Source organism: Penicillium roqueforti (genome assembly GCF_015533775.1).
Source record: "Penicillium roqueforti strain LCP96 04111 chromosome Unknown scaffold_02, whole genome shotgun sequence".
NCBI classification, from domain to species: Eukaryota; Fungi; Ascomycota; class Eurotiomycetes; order Eurotiales; family Aspergillaceae; genus Penicillium; species Penicillium roqueforti.
This window is the reverse complement of record NW_024067566.1, coordinates 1343659-1360824: the sequence shown is the minus strand read 5'-3', so window position 1 is coordinate 1360824 and position 17166 is coordinate 1343659. Positions and strand designations below refer to the sequence as shown.

Sequence of the window (17166 nt, the reverse complement as noted above, 5' to 3'; positions counted from 1 at the left end):
CTTTACATGGGGCTGGCCCTCTCGTTTAGGATCATGTAGCGCAGCAAGCCCACATTCCTTTATATAAAGGATACTTGAATTGAATGGACAATCGTTCTTGTCTCTATCTACGGGTCATCATTTAGCATCTGCTCAGAAATATATATCCTGTCGCGATGGACAAAGAACAAGAGTCTACTCAGTCCCAAACCGATGTGTAAGCTCCCCCAACCTTTATTTAACATAGTCTAATATTTATCGCAGACTCATCATCGGTGCTGGACCATGCGGCCTTATGGCGGCTTACTGGATGGCTCGCTACGGAGTCAACGCACGCATTATCGACAATCGTGCCACGAAAGTCTTTCAAGGCCACGCAGACGGGCTTCGTTCGCGCACGCTGGAGTTGTTTGACAGTATGGGTTTCCAGCATCGTGTTATGCAAGAGGGATCTATCTCCACCGAGGCGAACATTTGGGTGTGTATCACCTTGTTTTCCAATATTAGAGGCTTGCCTGACGATACCAACAAATAGGTTCCCGGACCGGAGGGAAAGCTTGTCCGACAGGCTCAGATTGACATATTTAGGGTCGATGAGTCTCCCTTCCACAATACATGCTTGAACCAGGGACGCATTGAGCGGTTCCTTCTCGATAGTATTCGGGAGCACTCTGATCTTGATGTGGAACGGAGCGTGATCGCCGACTCTTTGGAATACGACGAGAAACTGAGCGATGATCCCGACGCATATCCTATCACTGTCAAGGTCAGAGTTCTTGGCGAAGATGATCCGAATTCGTCGTGCGGACAGGAAACCGAAGTGGCTGGCATCGAGGTGAACCGCAGTAACCTGCTTCCTGATGACTGGGCCGATCTAGCCCCGCGTAAAAAGCCACAGAAGACACAGGTCGAGACAATCAGAGCAAAGTATCTAATCGGATGTGATGGAGCCCATAGCTGGACCAGAAAACAGCTAAACATCCCCGTGGAAGGGTCGAACACGGACCATATATGGTTAGTGGTAGACATTACCCACCCATGCTACAGCAGCTAATATAACGCATATACAGGGGCGTGATAGACGTAAAACCCGTCAGCGACTTCCGTAAGTAATACCCGCAGTGTGCACCCCCTTCCCACTAACATTTCCACAGCGGACGTCCGCCGTCTAAGCGTCGTAACCAACGCCGCAGGCACGATCCTCGTGATCCCACGCGAGCGCGGCCTAGTCCGCTTCTACGTCCCCGTGCAAACCTGCGAAGCGGGCGCAACCGACCGCTTTGACCGCTCGAAAATCACATCGGATCTCATCCGAGAACGTGTGCAAGCCATCTTCGCCCCCTTCACCTTCAACTTCAAGGAATGCAGTTGGTGGACTGTCTACCAAGTCGGACAGCGGATCGCCACCCAATCCACAAAAGACAACCGGATCTTCCTTGCCGGTGATGCGGTGCACACGCACTCACCCAAGATGGGGCTTGGGATGAATATGAGTATGCAGGATGGGTTTAATGTTGGGTGGAAGGTTGCTCTTGCTGTGGCGGGTACTCTCAAGCCGAAGGTTCTTGGGACATATGCTTTGGAGAGACATCCGCTTGCGGAAATGTTGCTTGACTTCGATCGCCATTGGTCGCCTATATTTACTGATCAGAAACCTGGAGCGGATACGAAGGCTTCGGATATGGCTCTTATTGCGGGGAAGTTTGAGGACTTTGCTGATGGATGGAAGGTGTTTTACCCTGCGAGCAGTCTTGTTTGGAAGAGTGAAGATAATGCTACATTTCCTTTTGCGCGGCATATGATTCCTGGGGAGAGGGTCCGGCCGGCAAAGCTTCGCAATCAGGCTGGTGGTGGTACAATATGGACAACAAGAACGTTGGAAAGTGATGGGCGCTTTCGCATTCTAGTTTTGACTGGAGATATTCGAAACCCAACGCAGAAGCAACGCATTGAGACTTTGACTCAGGGTTTGGCTGGACAGTCTGGATCAAGCAGTTCGCCTTTCAACCGCTACATGGAGATTCCTGGTCGGTTCAAGAGTCCTGTTGATGTCTTTACCATCCATGCTTCGCCGTGGAAAGAAGTAGAACTCTTTGATTTCCCAGAGATTCTGCGTCCATTTGATCCAGTGGAAGGGTGGGCATATGACAAGATTTGGTGTGATGATGCATGCATGTTTGATCGATATTGCGATGGAACAGCATATGAGAAGTGGGGAGTTGACCGGGTTCTTGGGGCGCTGGTGGTCGTTCGCCCGGATCAATATATCGGATGGGTGGGTGAACTTAGCGATGTGGACGAACTGACCCGGTACTTGGATGGGATTCTTGTGAAGAAGTCTACAGACGAGGTTGATCCAGTTCTCTAGAGAATATCCTACGGGACATTAGGAATGCGACATATTTGAAAATATAAATTGGTGCAAGCTATATGCCGACCAATTAAATAAAAAATGATGTTATGAAAGAAAAACAAGCAAGACTATTGGTACATGCACAACCGCGCTCATGCTTGCGCTTGCCTCTCCGGCGCCGACCCATCTTCTCGAATCTCAGTAGGAAGATCAATATGAGATGATATAGGAGCATTCTCATTTTTGTCCAATGAGGCCCGGATAAGGTCTGGATTAGCAGGGAACCGGAACTTCGAGCTCTTCCACGGCTTCACTTTCATCCGGTACATAGTATCGATCTCCTCCAGAGTACGGCCTTGTCCCTCCATAACGGCAAAGTAAACCAGAGCCGCTGCGAAAAAGAGACATCCAGCGAAGACATACCCGAAGCGGAAGTCAATAGCGCCGGTAATAAAGGGTGTGAAGAAGGCAAGGAGGAAGTTCCAGAGCCAGTTGGATGCAGTCGCCAGAGACATGCCTTGCGCGCGGTATTGCGAAGGAAACAGCTCGGCGACGATCGTCCATACCATGGGACCCCAGGTACTGGCAAAGCCAAGAATGAAAAGACAGGCAAAGACTACCATAACTACGCCGGCGGTTTTTGTTCTCTCTGGGAACTCTTGGTCCAGAGAGAAATGGCCCACCGAGGCGAAGACCATGAAGCAGACGAACATCCATAGCGCACCGGTTATAAGAGAACGGCGTCGGCCCCAGTTTTCAATTAGGTAGAGGCCGAGGAACGTTGATCCAAAGTTGACGGCGCCTAGAATCAGCTGCGTGACATAACTGTTCTGGATTCCAGCGCCCTTGAAGATTGTTGTTCCCTAGTAGGTGTTAGTTGGTTGCATTTCCTCTGTATTATACCAGATTTCAACTCACATAATAGAAGAAGTAATTAGCACCCGTCAGTTGCTGGAGAGCTTGCAGAGCGACACCAACAGCGATCCGGTACGCCATCGTCGGAGCACTGAACGTCTGAATCCAGGTAACCTTCCCGTTGAGCTTTTCTTCCTCGTGTTTTTGTCTGATCTCATCAAACTCGATATGTAGAGCGCGGTGGTTGCAAGGGATACCATAGACTTTGGAAAGGGTGTTCATAGCTTTCTCCACCTTGCCATGGCGGTAGTCGTAACGTGGACTTTCAGGGAAGAACACCATACCAACACCAAGAATTGCAGCCCAAATATATGTGATACCCATAGGGATACGCCATGAACTGGGGCCGGGTTGAGCTTCAGTTCCGAAATTGACACAGTTGGCAACGAAGATTCCAAGTGTAATGAATAGCTGGTATGTACTGAGAAGAGTTAGAAAGCGATACAGAATGACCATAGGGCTGGCTTCCAACATACCTAATCAATGATCCTCGAATGTGCCTCGGTCCTGACTCGGCTTGATACATAGGTACGAGTAGAGAAACTGCCCCAACTCCGAGTCCGGCGACCCAACGGCCCATGGCAACCTGGTACCATTTGCCAGAAGGCGAGGATATCTGGATCGTGACTCCGACACACACCATCAGAGACCACCAACTAATACACCACTTTCGCCCGAAGCGGTCGGCGATCGGTGCTGCGACTAAAGCTCCAATCAGGGTACCAACCGACAGCTGTAGGTTGGATGTGTTAGCATATGAGCAATAAATGATAAAGAGCCAACTACTTACCAAGGCAACAATGAGACCCGAGCGGACATTAGTGAAATGATAAGTCCCATCCGATTGAATTTCACCATAGCGCTCAAGGAAGTCCTTCATCTCCAGGAAGCCAGAGATCTGACCAGTGTCGTAACCGAAAAGGAAACCGCCCATAGAGACGAGAATGCCCATAATGAACGACCGCCACGTGAGGAGCGGAATAGGCGTGTCGACGACATCACCGGGACCATTCTCCTGTTCATTTGCAGGGACGTGGGAGTCTGCATAGAGGTCCTGCGGACGCTTTTTGAGGATTTTATCGAACATAGCGCCAGCGAGTACTCTTAACCCGTAGTATCTGCTATTCGCAACTGATTTTCGAATTTTCGAAATCAAAGCCGGACCGGATTGGCCTTCTTATAGGGAACCGTGCCTGACCAAGAAAGCCAAGGCTAGGCAACATGCACAGTGACGGAAGCCGGGTTCTGAGGACTCATGGTTACCGAGTCGGGAAGGACGCCTCGCACCGATGACACGTTGACCCGAAACCCGGAGCACGCGCCCTTCGCGGCGTCGCTTATCTCCGCAAGAAAGACATAGTCCGGGGAATATCATCCGGATTTGGAAGGTCTCCCGGGTCGGCTACGGGGTGTGCGGGTGGTTCGTCGTTGCTGTTGGTCGGCATGTCAACCCTAGACTCCACGTCCCCGACTTTCGGTGGCAAAATCTCCGCGTTTGGGCCCCCGCGATTCTTGTTTTTTGTGGGAAGGAAGAAGATTCCGGGGAAACAGCCACGCGGTAGTCTGGGGTCCCGAGGTCTGGAGAAGTAGTGATGTAATCGGTGGCAGCCACAAAGCTTGGCATTGCCAGACATGGCAACCTCGCAATAATGACTGGTTTGAATCAAACCGGGAGTGATCTCGATAAATAAATAGACTAGTGAGTGCAGAAAAACGTGTGATAGTCTTCCTAGCTGTACTTTTGTGAGTGCTGAGTATAGTTCATGTCCATTTTTGCTTTTATTCATATTACTATATAACTAGGGCATAGGGCTTACATTATTCTCTTGGACCTTGAAACCCAAATGTTCAAGTACGTAACCGGATTATTTGATCAAATTATAGTCCTTACTACTAGACGTCTTATTGGGTAGCATAGACCACATAATCTTCTGCTAGATAGTCTATTCAATCGTCCTCCGACTCAGAGAATCTACTATGCAAAAGGAAGGCAACAGTTTCCAACTGTTCCATGCCACGGTACCCACCGTAAGTATAGTTTACGGGAGAATCTCGGTCAATTAGTGTACTTCGAAATATGGGTCGTGGCCTCCAAGGTGGTCAAACCGTCGCTAACCAAGTCATCTTCCACCCTTCCTCTTTTCTGTCAATTTCAAGTTTTCCAAATTCTGATGACCATCAATAGCCACTTTCATTAGGATAGCTCCCTATTTAAGCGATATGAAGAAGAGGAACAACAGGCTCAATCGAGTCCGCACGGTGCTCAAATTCGCGGCCCGAGCTACTGATCGGCAGCACCGTCTCATTCGTGACTGCATGTTTACCTTCCGACTGACATTCCAGTCCCGCCCGATCCAAGACTTCCCGTGCCGCCACAGCAGTCCTACACCGGTACCGCATCGCATAAACCGCAACAGGAACACCAACAATCCACCAAGAGAACATAATCGGAAGCGCCCGATATAGCCGATTATCGCACCCATCCGACCAAATCTGGACCAGAACCTGGTACGCCTCATAAGACGGAAGCGCATATCCCCATCGAAAGAATCCAGGACTCAGCTCAAACGGGCTGATAGTGCTAGCGACATTGAGAATAGCCCACGTCAGAACAACAAACGGCATGAACTGAATCGGGATAAACGCAGTCGCGATATCGAAGAATAGGAAGTTGATGTGCATTAAGAGCCACATTATGACCCAGGTCAGCACGAACCGACTTCCTTGCTGTCCCCACGACTCCCGGAACGCCCAGATATACCCGGCCATTAACAGTGAGCCTGTGAGGGCGTAGATGGTAGAGGCTATCGCGCGGATCAGGACGTTTGTTTTCCAGGATAGGTTTATGAATGCGTCGAGGTGAGTTGAGATCCCGTTCAGCGCTAAGATGAAGAAGAACTGTTGGACGATTGGAATCACCATGGAGACTGTGTTGTAGAAGACTCTTGTGCCCTGCTGCGTGCCTTTGATGTTGATTTCTGCAGCGTGGATGGGGTCGAGGAAGGCTTTGAGGGTGGCTTCGTTAGAGAAGTCGGCGGATGCGACTATTGAAGATCCAGCGTTGGCGTAGTATGTTGACCGGGTGGTTGCAATTAGTTTCAGGATGTTGGTGTAGACTGCCGCCTGCGAGAACACTGGGTATCGAACCCCGTTCCAGATGTAAGTGAGTGAGGTCAGCGGGTTTGACCCGTTTGCCAGCGCTGATTCCAGACTAGCTGATCCATCCGAGGTAGTGTAAATAGCCGCCCAGTACTCACCGCGGCATACGGCTTCGCGAATATCCTCTGGCTGGGGATATTCGTTAGAAGATCTTGGCAGCAGGGTTGGGAACCCGTCGCCTTGGAGTTGGTTGTAGGCGTCTGACACTGACTTTCCGATAATACCGCCGTCATAGTCAACATAGAGCACATTGAAGTTGTGATAACGGGTGGTACTGCCGAACTGCGTTGCATAAAGATAGCACATGTTCACTAAGAAAAGGACCTGAAGGAGGAGAAACATGGTAATCACAGCTGGCAAAAACCGAGGCCGGATCTCCTTCCACGCGCCCATTTTGGATATGAGTTTGATGTGGACGTCAGATTAGGAGATGTAGAACCTAGGTTCGGTTCGAGATGATAAAGTATCAATGGTGATTGATGTTCCCCTGAAGAGGCATTTATAGGGATTGTCGGAAGCCGATCCCTGTGCTTCTTACTGGCTGTGTACCCATGGATATTTACGCGACCTTGGTCACTCCAAGTGGTTGCACCATTCGAAGTATAAGTATAACGATATCTCTGGGATACATTATACTATGAGGCCTACCAATCATGCCGCTCAGGGAGTCTCTCAATTTCCCGCTGACTCAGCGGCATAACACCTCGGATCAAACTGCAATTGGTTATGAAGGACCATTCTCATCGACCAGCTGCTACACGAGGATAGCTGCTCTTTCAAACAATCCATGCGATGTTCCACAACAATATCCTCTAGGGAAAGGAAGACCCGAGGGGCAAAGTATTGCTACCAAGAGCCGAAGCGCTGTGTTGTTTATGCTTGTAGGAATATTATATGGATCATATGGATCTACTTCAGGTGCGATTAGGTCCAAACGAGTGTTTGATCATCATCAAATTCATGTGTACGACATCTTAGACGTCGCCTATCCCCAAGCATACTGTACTACTACGACAGACAAAAAAATGTTTCCAAACAGAGAAGACCAAAGGGAGATGGAGGAAAATACCAGACAGAAATCGAAACAAAAAAACGCAAATAACGCCCCCATCCACAGGTATCATGAATAGAACAGAAAAGCGTCAAACCCAAATCCTTCCAAAAAGACACCCAGCGCTATATAACTAATCAGACGGACAAGAGTCGGTCCCACCCATCGACTAAAGAAACTCATCGAGCTCATTCTCCATGCAGAGCAAAAGTATGGAACGGGTCCATCGTATTCATATCTTCAGGACAGACCCGGACATCGGCATAAGGCGCCAGAGATTCCTCGGCGCTTCCCATGCTCTCGCTTGAATAGCTCAGGACGCTCTGCGCGGTATGTTCTTGTTTATGTACGAAGTCGCCACTACTGGCGGACCACGCCTCGGGCGAGAGGTCGTGCATCTCACCCTGCGCGTGGTTGACTAGGGAGGGATCGTTGGGTTTGCGGTTGTATTCTGCTGCAATTGAGGCGAACGGACCCGGGTCTTCGCCGCATTCTTTGCCGCCATAAATGCCTGTGAAGATGTTGGAGTATCCGCGGTCCATGTCACTCAGCACATATTCCCAATCGGCCATTGTGATGACACCAGCTTGGGGGTCGGAGGGTGTAGAGCAGGACATGTTGCGTGAGTGGTCGTACCCCAAGGATGCGGATAAGCGAGGGTCTGAGGCTAGATCCAAGGGAGAATTCGCCTTGTCATTGTGGTAGAGTGGGCCGGAAAGATGGTCAGGTTGAGAGAGGGGCAGGCTGCTCCAGCTAGGGGAGCGGAGCGACTGGGGAAGAAGTGGGGGGGTGGTTCCGGAGATGGTGTTACGGCGGGAGGACTGAGGAGAGGGTTGTTGGGTGGGAGGCTGCTTATCGCGGGTGGAGCAGGCGATAAGGCGAGACTTGAGGGCCTGCAAGTGCTTCTTGGGGGATTTTCGGGGCTTTTGTGTTGGCGCCACCATCTCCTGGTGTTGATTGCTCACTGAAGGGCGTCTTCCGCCGTCCAGAGGAATCAGAGTGTTGGACAGCATGTTGAATTCAACAGCCGCCGCGCTCGACTCTGATTGGAGATATTGCATGGCAGTGCCAAGCAGCTTCTGGCTATCCTTGGCCAGTTTGCTATCGTTCTTGATATCAAGGATTTGCCAGAGGAGTCCAAGGCCGGAAAGGAATATGAGCTCTTTCCTGTTGATACAAACAGACAGACACAAACGCCTCTCATCAAGAAGTTCAAGAATCTGAATGATGTGCTTTGCTGAATCGGACACCGCTAGAACAGACTGAGAGCGAAGAGTCTCGTCAGCGTAGCAGACAGCTGGGCGATGAATCAAAGATCGAATGAAATAGTATACAAGTGACTATAACAGGTCAGTATTCTGCCAACATTAATGAATCCATGCGGGGACTTACCAGGAGCGGCGAGCGACTACTCGTGACGTTCGTGCTAGGCTTGTCCTGACTGAACTCGAGACGAAGGTGTGGCGGCAGTGTGTGAAGCCACTCGTCCAATTGCCCTGTTACCGAGCGCATTTTGGAGACACACACATCGTAACCAGATTTTGAAGGGTACAGATCTGCAAGGGCCTTGTTCAAGATCCGTGCAGCTCCGAAGAGAGCGATGGCACTGGAGATGCGAGTGGATTCGCCAGGCAGGGTCGGCAAAAAGCCTGTTTCTGTAACATTCTCATCGTCCACATCAACCGGATACTCAGTCTCGATATCCTCTTCGCGCAAAAGGACAGGCAGTCCAGTAAGCGCGGAGCAGAATCGGTCAAGCACATATTGTGACCAGAAAACCTTCTTATAAGTCTCGTCCTCGAGTGGGTTTCCCGAGCTTTCTTGGTTTTCGTGCATTCCTAGCTGATGGCAGATATCCACACCCAGGGCACGGTAGCGAAGCAGGGTGCGGTAGTCGCCTTTGGTCATGCAATAAATCTGACCAAGAACGAAGCACTGCAGACTGGAAATGGAGGTTTCACTCGAGAACGAATCAAGGGTGGCCGACCAATTCTCTTCAAAGAAAGTCGGGTCTTGATTGGTTCGCGACATTGATGAAAGAGCAGCAATACCAAAAATCAGGTTCAATTGGGCCATCACATGGGGATTACGCTGCAGGGTCTCTGTGTTGTTGAGATACTGCTCATAAGCTTTTAGAATGGTCGGTCGATGTACCACCGGGTACAGCGGCGCCCATTCTTGGAAGAAGATGTTAATCAACTGGTCCGACACCAAGCGAGGTGGTGTCTTCACAGCCTGGTTGGGGGTACCCTGGAATACCAAGGCAGACAAGGCAGTGAGGGCTCTTGTCGGCACCTTAGTAGCTGATTTCCCCTCAAGGACAAGCTTGTTGGTAAACACATCTGCACATGTAAGTTGATTGTCTCCTGCAAAGGGAAACGCATAACATACCAGCAAAGCCCTGTGTGCTAGAAAATCCAACGAAAGGGTTCTGCGATTGTGGGGATGGTCGAGTCGTCGATCGCTCTACATGGAACATGCCATCCGACGACTCCGAAGTATTCGACTTTACTGTGGCACACGCTGAAGGAGACCTTGCAGAAGGGGCTCGTTGTGGTGGCGTAAACGAATGTATCCGGGACAAGACATCGATCTTCTCATCCTTCTCATCCAACAGATCCTTCAAGTCCTTGACCTCCGTTTCCAAGCTCCGGACTCGTTCTTCTAGCGACTCGGTATATCCCCGTGGGAAGGCGCGGCGGCTCAGTTTATCGCTGGTGCGGCACTCGAAGCCCACGTTGGCGCATTGTGAGCAGCAAGGGCGAACGCCGTCGCAGCGTATTTTTTTACTGCGGCATCGGTCACAGGCCTGAGCAATACGGCTCGTGGTGCCAGTGCCACCGACCTTGATCACTTTCATCGGCAAGATACCAGGCATGTTGTGCAGAAGGGGCACACGGGCCACCGGGGGTTGAGTTGGTTGTATTTGAAAGGCGCCAGGAGTGTACGCAGGCACTGTGTATAAGAATTATTGACACCAGGACAATGCAACTAAAGAATCACCGGTTTGAATTGGACCAGTATGGGTGTATGCAGAAAGAAGCCTAAAAACATGGGGGGGGGCGACCTTCGGGAAGATGGGGTCGCTGAGTCAGTGGAAAGTGGAGCCTGCTGACCTCGGAGCCTTCCAATAAACTGGACGGTGTATGGTAAACTAATAATCGGTATTGCTCCATACCTGTTACCCCGTAAACCGCTCAAAACTCGCCCCGGATTCTTCCTGCAGTCGACATTTCTTATGTCTGAACGGTTGGATCCGATCCTCCCGGTCCCCGCACTCCACATTCTACTCTTTGGACAGCAATTATCTACGGATGGGAATATGGAAAAACGAAGGGTTACATGTCTGTATCGAGTACCGAGATAGACTTTTCGAGTGCTACATATTAGAGTGCAGACTCGAATCCTACCCGGTTGCGGGCAATTCCCAACCCGCTTCCGACTTCCTCCCCCGGGTTGTGCAGCTCGTGTCGATTAACGCAGGTGTGGCTAGGCTTCCTATTAAATCCTGGTCCGATGATCGGCCACCATCCACGGTTAATATGTCTCACTTTCCACTCAAAAAAACGCACGAGATAACTCCGCGATCCTTCCAAGGTTCGCATACTGAACACCCTGGATACTGCGCACAAAGTACCATCTTATTCGTTGGCCACTCGCTGTCTCCTGAAGTCATCTCGCCCACGCCCAAACCCAATCCCACGCTAATTTACGAGAATCGAGAAATCCCCGGGATAGCCCCCAAGGTTTAAATTAGATAATGAAGTAATCTATAGACTTCACTGCAGTGGCGAACTCGTTCAAGGGATCAACCGCGGGGAAAAAAAAACAATCCGATGCAACTAGAGTTTCAAAGGATTTGTGTGAATTATATGACTAGCGCTACTAGCTCCACCTGGGCACCTATCAACTGAAGCGATTCAGTCGTTGTCATCCGCGCCCAACCAAGGACGCGGGATATAGTTCGACAATACTAGAGCACTCGTAATGGGCAATTTAAGAATTAATAATACGCCTCGTATTCATTCGGTAAGCTTACCACAGTGCCGTTCTGTTCCGTCCAGCGAGTTTTGTCCGAGAAATCAGCGAACCATACTTTATAAGTCACGGGCCCCACCGGGCTCCGTTCGGGTGGAGATTTCGCGATGGACAGCTACGATGCACATACTTCGGACTCCATAGCCAATTCCCTCATTTCCAATTGTAGGCTGGAAACTATGCGCGCTGCTGGCATACCGAGTTCACGTCATCGTCGCGGCCAAAGTTCGTTTACGAAAACGCCAGGCCAGCCCGGTGATTCTCGGACGTGTCTGTAACTGGCTTGGCTTCCCCGCATGCACCTGACCCTATAATACCTGAAATTTGAATTTGAATTTGACCTCGCCTACTTTTCCATTGCCTGTTCTATTTTGTTTCTATTTGTATTTGTATTTCTATTAGCTGTTGGAAGATGTAATTTCCACATCATAACTAAACTATAAATGAAACGAGAAGTCACATGCATTATGATGATGATCATAATACTATACTAAGTAACTATGGAGTATAGAGATAAATATAGACAACACGTAACACTAACAGAATTTAAGCATTGATCATTTAAGCATGAAAATTCGCCTCGACAATATTCGAGGCGAGATTGGTACAACCTGGGCTGCAGGCAGAATCTGAACTGGCGCACTGACGGTAATAGACTGCCGGTAGTACGTAGATCCCTACGATCGTGGTATTCCTCACCCCTTTTTCCACTCAATGATCTTCCACTAGGAACGTCATACCTCTCTTTTCCCTGTCCTTTCGTCATCATTGGACGCTAGTCTCTACACATGGAATAGTTCGATGCGCTAGGGGGCGGTGGGGCTCCCAACCTTTTTTGAGATGATCTGGCGGGGACTGGGCTGGCTGCAGGCTGCTAGCCAACGAGATTGGGCAGGAGGTGGATGTTTAGGAATGCTTCGGATGCCTGAACATGTCCGTGGCGATATTAATTGCTTGTCTAGTCTGTACTCTGCAGTCTGGCCTTTAGACCCATCAACACAATCTGGGCTCTCGCATTCATGAAAAGTCTTCGGGTTCGTCCGGCTCCCCTGTTTGTGCTTTGAAATAATCGGCCACCGTTTGAGAAGCCAGTAGCTCAGTTCTCTGCGTGTTGTGGTCAGTGGCAAGAAATAAGAAGGGGGCCCTGTAAGACACCCAGGTAGGCTGACCTGTTTTATTAATCCCTCAACAGCCCTCTCCAGCAGCTCCCCTTCCAAGGTCCGGAACTGGGCAATCGAGGCAAAGATTCCAGGTCGGAACAATAAATCCAAATCTGCCTCGTCCTCTCGTAAATTCGTGATGATCTCCTCCATCTCCTGAAGCAGAGCGAGCTGGGTCTCGAGCCGTTCGAGCAGCAGCACCACAGCACGAAGCTGGAAAATATCCCACAGAGGATCAACAGTAAGTAGCTCGCGGAGACGGCTCGCTGATTCGATCTTCTCGCCTTTCCAGGTCGTTTCTAACTCCTGGCCGCCGTCAGTTGTCTGTGCGATCCCAAAGTGAAGCCCGTCTTCCTCGTTCACGCATGCCATCCACGCAAGCCCACTCTCCCAGGTCACCTCTTCAGAGCCCTCAACGGCCGATATTCGTAGGCCCGGATTCTCCCGGCAGAACATCTTCTTTGCGAGGCTCAGAGGGTCATCCGCTGGGATATCCAAACTGAGAACAATCCCCCGTGCTTCCGTCGTGCCGCTTTCCAAAAACCCGTAGGAAAATATCATCTCAGACGCGGGCTTTTCATCCCCGTACCTGTCATGCTATATCAGCCAAGTCCACAACCTCGTCCATCGTAGAATAGTCTCACGAAATCGTAACCTCTTCTCCAGGCTGAAGGCTCTTGCCCCATCGCAACTGGAGAACGGCATTCCCCTCCGAGTCTACATCGTATAGCGCCTTGACCCCATCATCGGAGACATGATTGGCCATATCAACACAAGGCACCATCGCCAGGCCACTGCCGGGTAGCTCCAGCATGCGCGACCGATAAGCAGCATCGACATATTTCCAATCATCAATGTTCAGCGCGCCGGTCTCCTCATCCCACCAGCTCCGCTGGCACCACGCAATACCCTCCGTAGCCTCGCGGAGCTGTTCAAACTCCCGCTCGAGAGAAGTAAGCTTTGCATCGAGAGCTTCGGCCAGCGACGTGCCGCGGAGGAGCTCCTTTTCCTCGCTGGTGTAGAAGGTAGGCAGCGGGAACGACGGAGGCAAGAACTTCACGTATTCAGTCCAGGGATTGGAGACACCGATGGTCTCGTGTCCTGAGCGCAGATCTGGGCTGGTATGGGACAGTTGAATGAGCAAAAATATGAGGATTGCTCCTCTGGCTGTCTGTGTATCTTAGTTGGTTTTGCCCTTTAGATACAAGGGAGCAGCCCGGGTCATACCCTTCCAAAGTCGCCGATTGCCTCCAACACATCACGCAAATACCTGTCGGTTTTGGCATGGTTATGGACTGTTTCCAGGGAGAGAACTAATTCCGGGGGGATTTGTAGCAGGATCTTGGGGTTTGCGTCGTTCTCGCTGCTTGTCTGGGCTTCTGTTGCGATGAGCGCACTGCCTTTGTCTGCGCCATGTTCATCAGATCCAATCTTGTGGACTTCTATGCCTTGGACGACGACCCCACTGAGCCGCTGCCAGGCTGGCAGGGATTCGATCGGGATATACTCGCGTTTCATAGTGAGTTGGCGGTTGGTGTCGTCCGCTTAGTTAAAATGTCGCGTCGATGACGATCGATTCCTTATCGATAAGCCCGCTCGAACCGGCTCCCTTACCCTTTTTGGACAGAAAAGCATTGCAGCATAGGGACGTCATAGCACGCAGTAGGAATAATCATAAAAGCCAACGTTGTGGCGAGTCCAGTATTTAGATTTACTCGCAATTCACTATGCGCAACCACTGTATCTTTTCTGCTACATCAATGCTGCACAACATGTCTGTTTCACGCCAACCTTGGCGGGTCATCCTACCGTTACAGTCCGTCATACGCCCGCCGGTTCTCCGTGCACCACTTGGGGTCCGATACTACTCCATCTTCGAGGATTGGAAAGGGAGTTCGGCGGAGGACCACATACGCAAGAGGTCTCAGAAAGGTGATACAGACGATGTACATTCAGAGGCAGTGGCCTCTGGATTGGAGGAGAGGAGAGCATACCAGGGAATTGCAGATGACAGCAAGTCACAGGGAATGACCGAGAGGGGCGGGACCAAGCATGGGAAGAAGGCTAAGGAGGAGCATCCCAATGCGCCAGAGCCAATCATTGGCATGAACGATGAGCGGCAAAAGGTCAGTCCATATGAATGATAGGGGATTTCTGTTGCTGACTGTGAATTAATCAGGGGGGTTGAAGTAAAGTATCTTGTGATGGGCTATGCGTTCTTCGAGCTCGACGGTGAAGTCGACGCCCCAAATTTGTGATTCTAGCAGAGAACGAGTCCATAAGACATTTCCATTACTAATGTCATATTATGGGAGATGCTGTACATAAAGGAACTGGTCTACCGACCAACCTTGAACGATAATATCTGCCATGGTAATCAGTCAATCAACCGTATTATGTAGTTAGTGGGGGCACTCACGTCGTGTTTCCCAACTGCCACAATGTCATCCTCGGAGACTCGAGTTCCACCCACACCCTCGACATAGTTGATAGGTACGTCGCCCATCACCTTCCGGGCAACATCACCGACGGTACTGTTTCTGTGAAATGTTAGACTGGCGTCAGCCTTCTAATAGAGAGTACTTACTTATTGACCAAAACACAGTCGCGGAATACAGCAGTTCCAGTGCCAGAATTGAATGTCGCCACGTTTCGAACGGGGAACACTGGTACGAGTCCTAGAAGCTCTGCGGCTCGGGAAAGACATTGGACGACCCCGGTAGATCCAAATCGATACAGCACCATATCTTTCATGTTCTCAACCCGACTAGAGCGACGTCAGTCAGCAAAAGTACGACATTTATATGAGCACTGAACATACGTTTTCAATTTCTCGTCCATCTCTTTGAGGCCTCCTCCGTCTGGGTCGCCCATCTCGATCAAATCTTCTCGCGTGTCGATGAACTCACTGCCTTCAACGTACTTGATGTAATCCTGCTTTGCCAGCTTTCGGAGGAACACCTCGGATATAGCGGAGCAAAGCACAATGCTTTCGGGAGATTGCATTTTCGCAATTTTGCTGATGTTCTGCAATTCCTGTCAGAACAATATATGGGCCATAAGCTAAATATTCGTACCTTGTCTGCATCTGGGTGGTCGATCTTGTTCAACGCGAACACAGTGGGGAATTTCTCGTCGATAAAAGCGTTCACAACAAGCTCCACCGTCTCATTTGACCAGTCTTCCAATGGTTCTTTTAAGGCGAGTTTATCCATAAATCGCGCAACAGTGGCGTGGGTACTTCCATAACCAGCAAACTGTTTCTGTAATGTGTCGACAGGGTTTGCCTCTGTGCTAAGAGTCAGTTCGGTGTAACAAATAGCATTGGAAAAGTCCACTGACTCAATGCCTGATGTCTCCTCTTTATTGAACCCCTAAGGAGAGATCAGCACTTGTCCCTCGTTCCCTTGTTGGCACTTGCAAACGTACCACCTCTCCATCAAGTTTCCTAGAACCCATCGAACTATCTCTGATCGCAACCACTCAATGTCTACTGAGGGATCGTAACCTCGAGTAGCCTTTCCTGCGATATTTATCAACACCCGATCCCGCCATTGTATTCAATCCGGCACACCCAACTAACCTTCAGCATCCGTGGTCCCGCTCACATCCACGACGTGAATTAGAGCATCGGCATGACGCAGATCGTCCAAGAACTTGTTACCTAGTCCGCGTCCTTGATGCGCGCCTGGGACAAGACCTGCAACATCCAGCAACTCAATCGGCACGGAACGTCGCCCTTCGTGGCAGGCTCCGTAATTGGGCTGGCAGCGATCTGAAACATTGTATCGCTGGCATGGGCAGTCGATTTGAAGGTATCCGATGGCTCGCTGGGGGTCAATGGTTGTGAAGCTGTTGGTTGTCAACACGGTCTGCGCGATCAATGCGATAAGGTGGAGATGCTCATGTAGAACAATCGGGGAGCACATACGGGAAGTTTCCTGTTCCGAACATAATTTATTAGGTTTCAGTTGGTCATAATCGCATCTCGGTTCACTTACCGACTTTCGAAGTCGCATCGGTCAAGCTGTTCAATGTTGTAGATTTTCCACTAGACGGCTATGCCCCTCGTCAGTGGGGTGTGAGAACAATGGAGGGGAACAACATACCTTTCCCACCAGTCCGATCAGCGGATCTCGACCCATATTGAAGTATAGATGCGTCGAAGGGCAAACGATCCTTGGAATAACACAATGACCTGATTCACCAAGTCTCCACGCATCTCGGGGTTGGCTGTCTTTCGATAAGAAACATTTTCTGCCGCTCTAAAAAGGAAGGCGGTGCTAGCCATGACCTGCATGCTTTTATGCCGCTTTAGGACGCCGCTACTCTTCAAGCCTTCAGTGGATACTGCGTCTACTATCGCGCCTTGAAATCATTATGGAATAACTCGAGGATAGAAACCGATATCTGGTCTGTTGGCTATAATTCATGATGGAAATTTATGGCTAGCCGCTGTATATCTATACCCGTCCTTGAATTCCAGGTCTGTGCAAGCTTGATTGGGATGG

The 17166-nt window shown here is 50.2% G+C and overlaps 7 protein-coding genes across 7 annotated transcripts; 2 read left to right on the top strand and 5 right to left on the bottom strand.

The window, feature by feature from the left end:
- Nucleotides 1-155: 155 nt before the first annotated feature.
- LCP9604111_1989 (putative phenol 2-monooxygenase) lies at nt 156-2347 on the top strand (the record flags this gene model as incomplete). The annotated part of the gene is made up of 5 exons (XM_039069415.1): nt 156-196; nt 244-457; nt 515-993; nt 1050-1084; nt 1134-2347. 5 exons carry the CDS (start codon nt 156-158, stop codon nt 2345-2347), a joined length of 1983 nt encoding a protein of 660 aa, XP_038932116.1.
- A 137-nt stretch (nt 2348-2484) lies between these two features.
- Nucleotides 2485-4334, bottom strand: LCP9604111_1988 (sugar porter family MFS transporter; the record flags this gene model as incomplete). The annotated part of the gene is made up of 4 exons (XM_039069414.1): nt 2485-3195; nt 3251-3668; nt 3724-3980; nt 4038-4334. 4 exons carry the CDS (start codon nt 4332-4334, stop codon nt 2485-2487), a joined length of 1683 nt encoding a protein of 560 aa, XP_038932115.1.
- A 1124-nt stretch (nt 4335-5458) lies between these two features.
- Nucleotides 5459-6799, bottom strand: LCP9604111_1987 (SNG1 family protein; the record flags this gene model as incomplete). Its single annotated transcript, XM_039069413.1, has 1 exon — nt 5459-6799. One exon carries the CDS (start codon nt 6797-6799, stop codon nt 5459-5461), a length of 1341 nt encoding a protein of 446 aa, XP_038932114.1.
- Nucleotides 6800-7645: 846 nt separating this feature from the next.
- facB (C6 transcription factor FacB/Cat8) lies at nt 7646-10335 on the bottom strand (the record flags this gene model as incomplete). The annotated part of the gene is made up of 3 exons (XM_039069412.1): nt 7646-8797; nt 8850-9799; nt 9849-10335. The coding sequence occupies 3 exons, from the start codon at nt 10333-10335 to the stop codon at nt 7646-7648; spliced, it is 2589 nt and encodes an 862-aa protein (XP_038932113.1).
- A 2177-nt stretch (nt 10336-12512) lies between these two features.
- On the bottom strand, nt 12513-14173 carry LCP9604111_1985 (SET domain-containing protein; the record flags this gene model as incomplete). The annotated part of the gene is made up of 4 exons (XM_039069411.1): nt 12513-12599; nt 12665-13244; nt 13300-13826; nt 13883-14173. 4 exons carry the CDS (start codon nt 14171-14173, stop codon nt 12513-12515), a joined length of 1485 nt encoding a protein of 494 aa, XP_038932112.1.
- A 209-nt stretch (nt 14174-14382) lies between these two features.
- On the top strand, nt 14383-14843 carry LCP9604111_1984 (uncharacterized protein; the record flags this gene model as incomplete). The annotated part of the gene is made up of 2 exons (XM_039069410.1): nt 14383-14781; nt 14835-14843. The coding sequence occupies 2 exons, from the start codon at nt 14383-14385 to the stop codon at nt 14841-14843; spliced, it is 408 nt and encodes a 135-aa protein (XP_038932111.1).
- Nucleotides 14844-14993: 150 nt separating this feature from the next.
- LCP9604111_1983 (Ygr210 GTPase family protein) lies at nt 14994-16800 on the bottom strand (the record flags this gene model as incomplete). The annotated part of the gene is made up of 11 exons (XM_039069409.1): nt 14994-15020; nt 15075-15195; nt 15243-15422; nt 15477-15682; nt 15733-15944; nt 15998-16029; nt 16085-16178; nt 16239-16507; nt 16587-16596; nt 16657-16714; nt 16765-16800. 11 exons carry the CDS (start codon nt 16798-16800, stop codon nt 14994-14996), a joined length of 1245 nt encoding a protein of 414 aa, XP_038932110.1.
- Nucleotides 16801-17166: the final 366 nt, after the last annotated feature.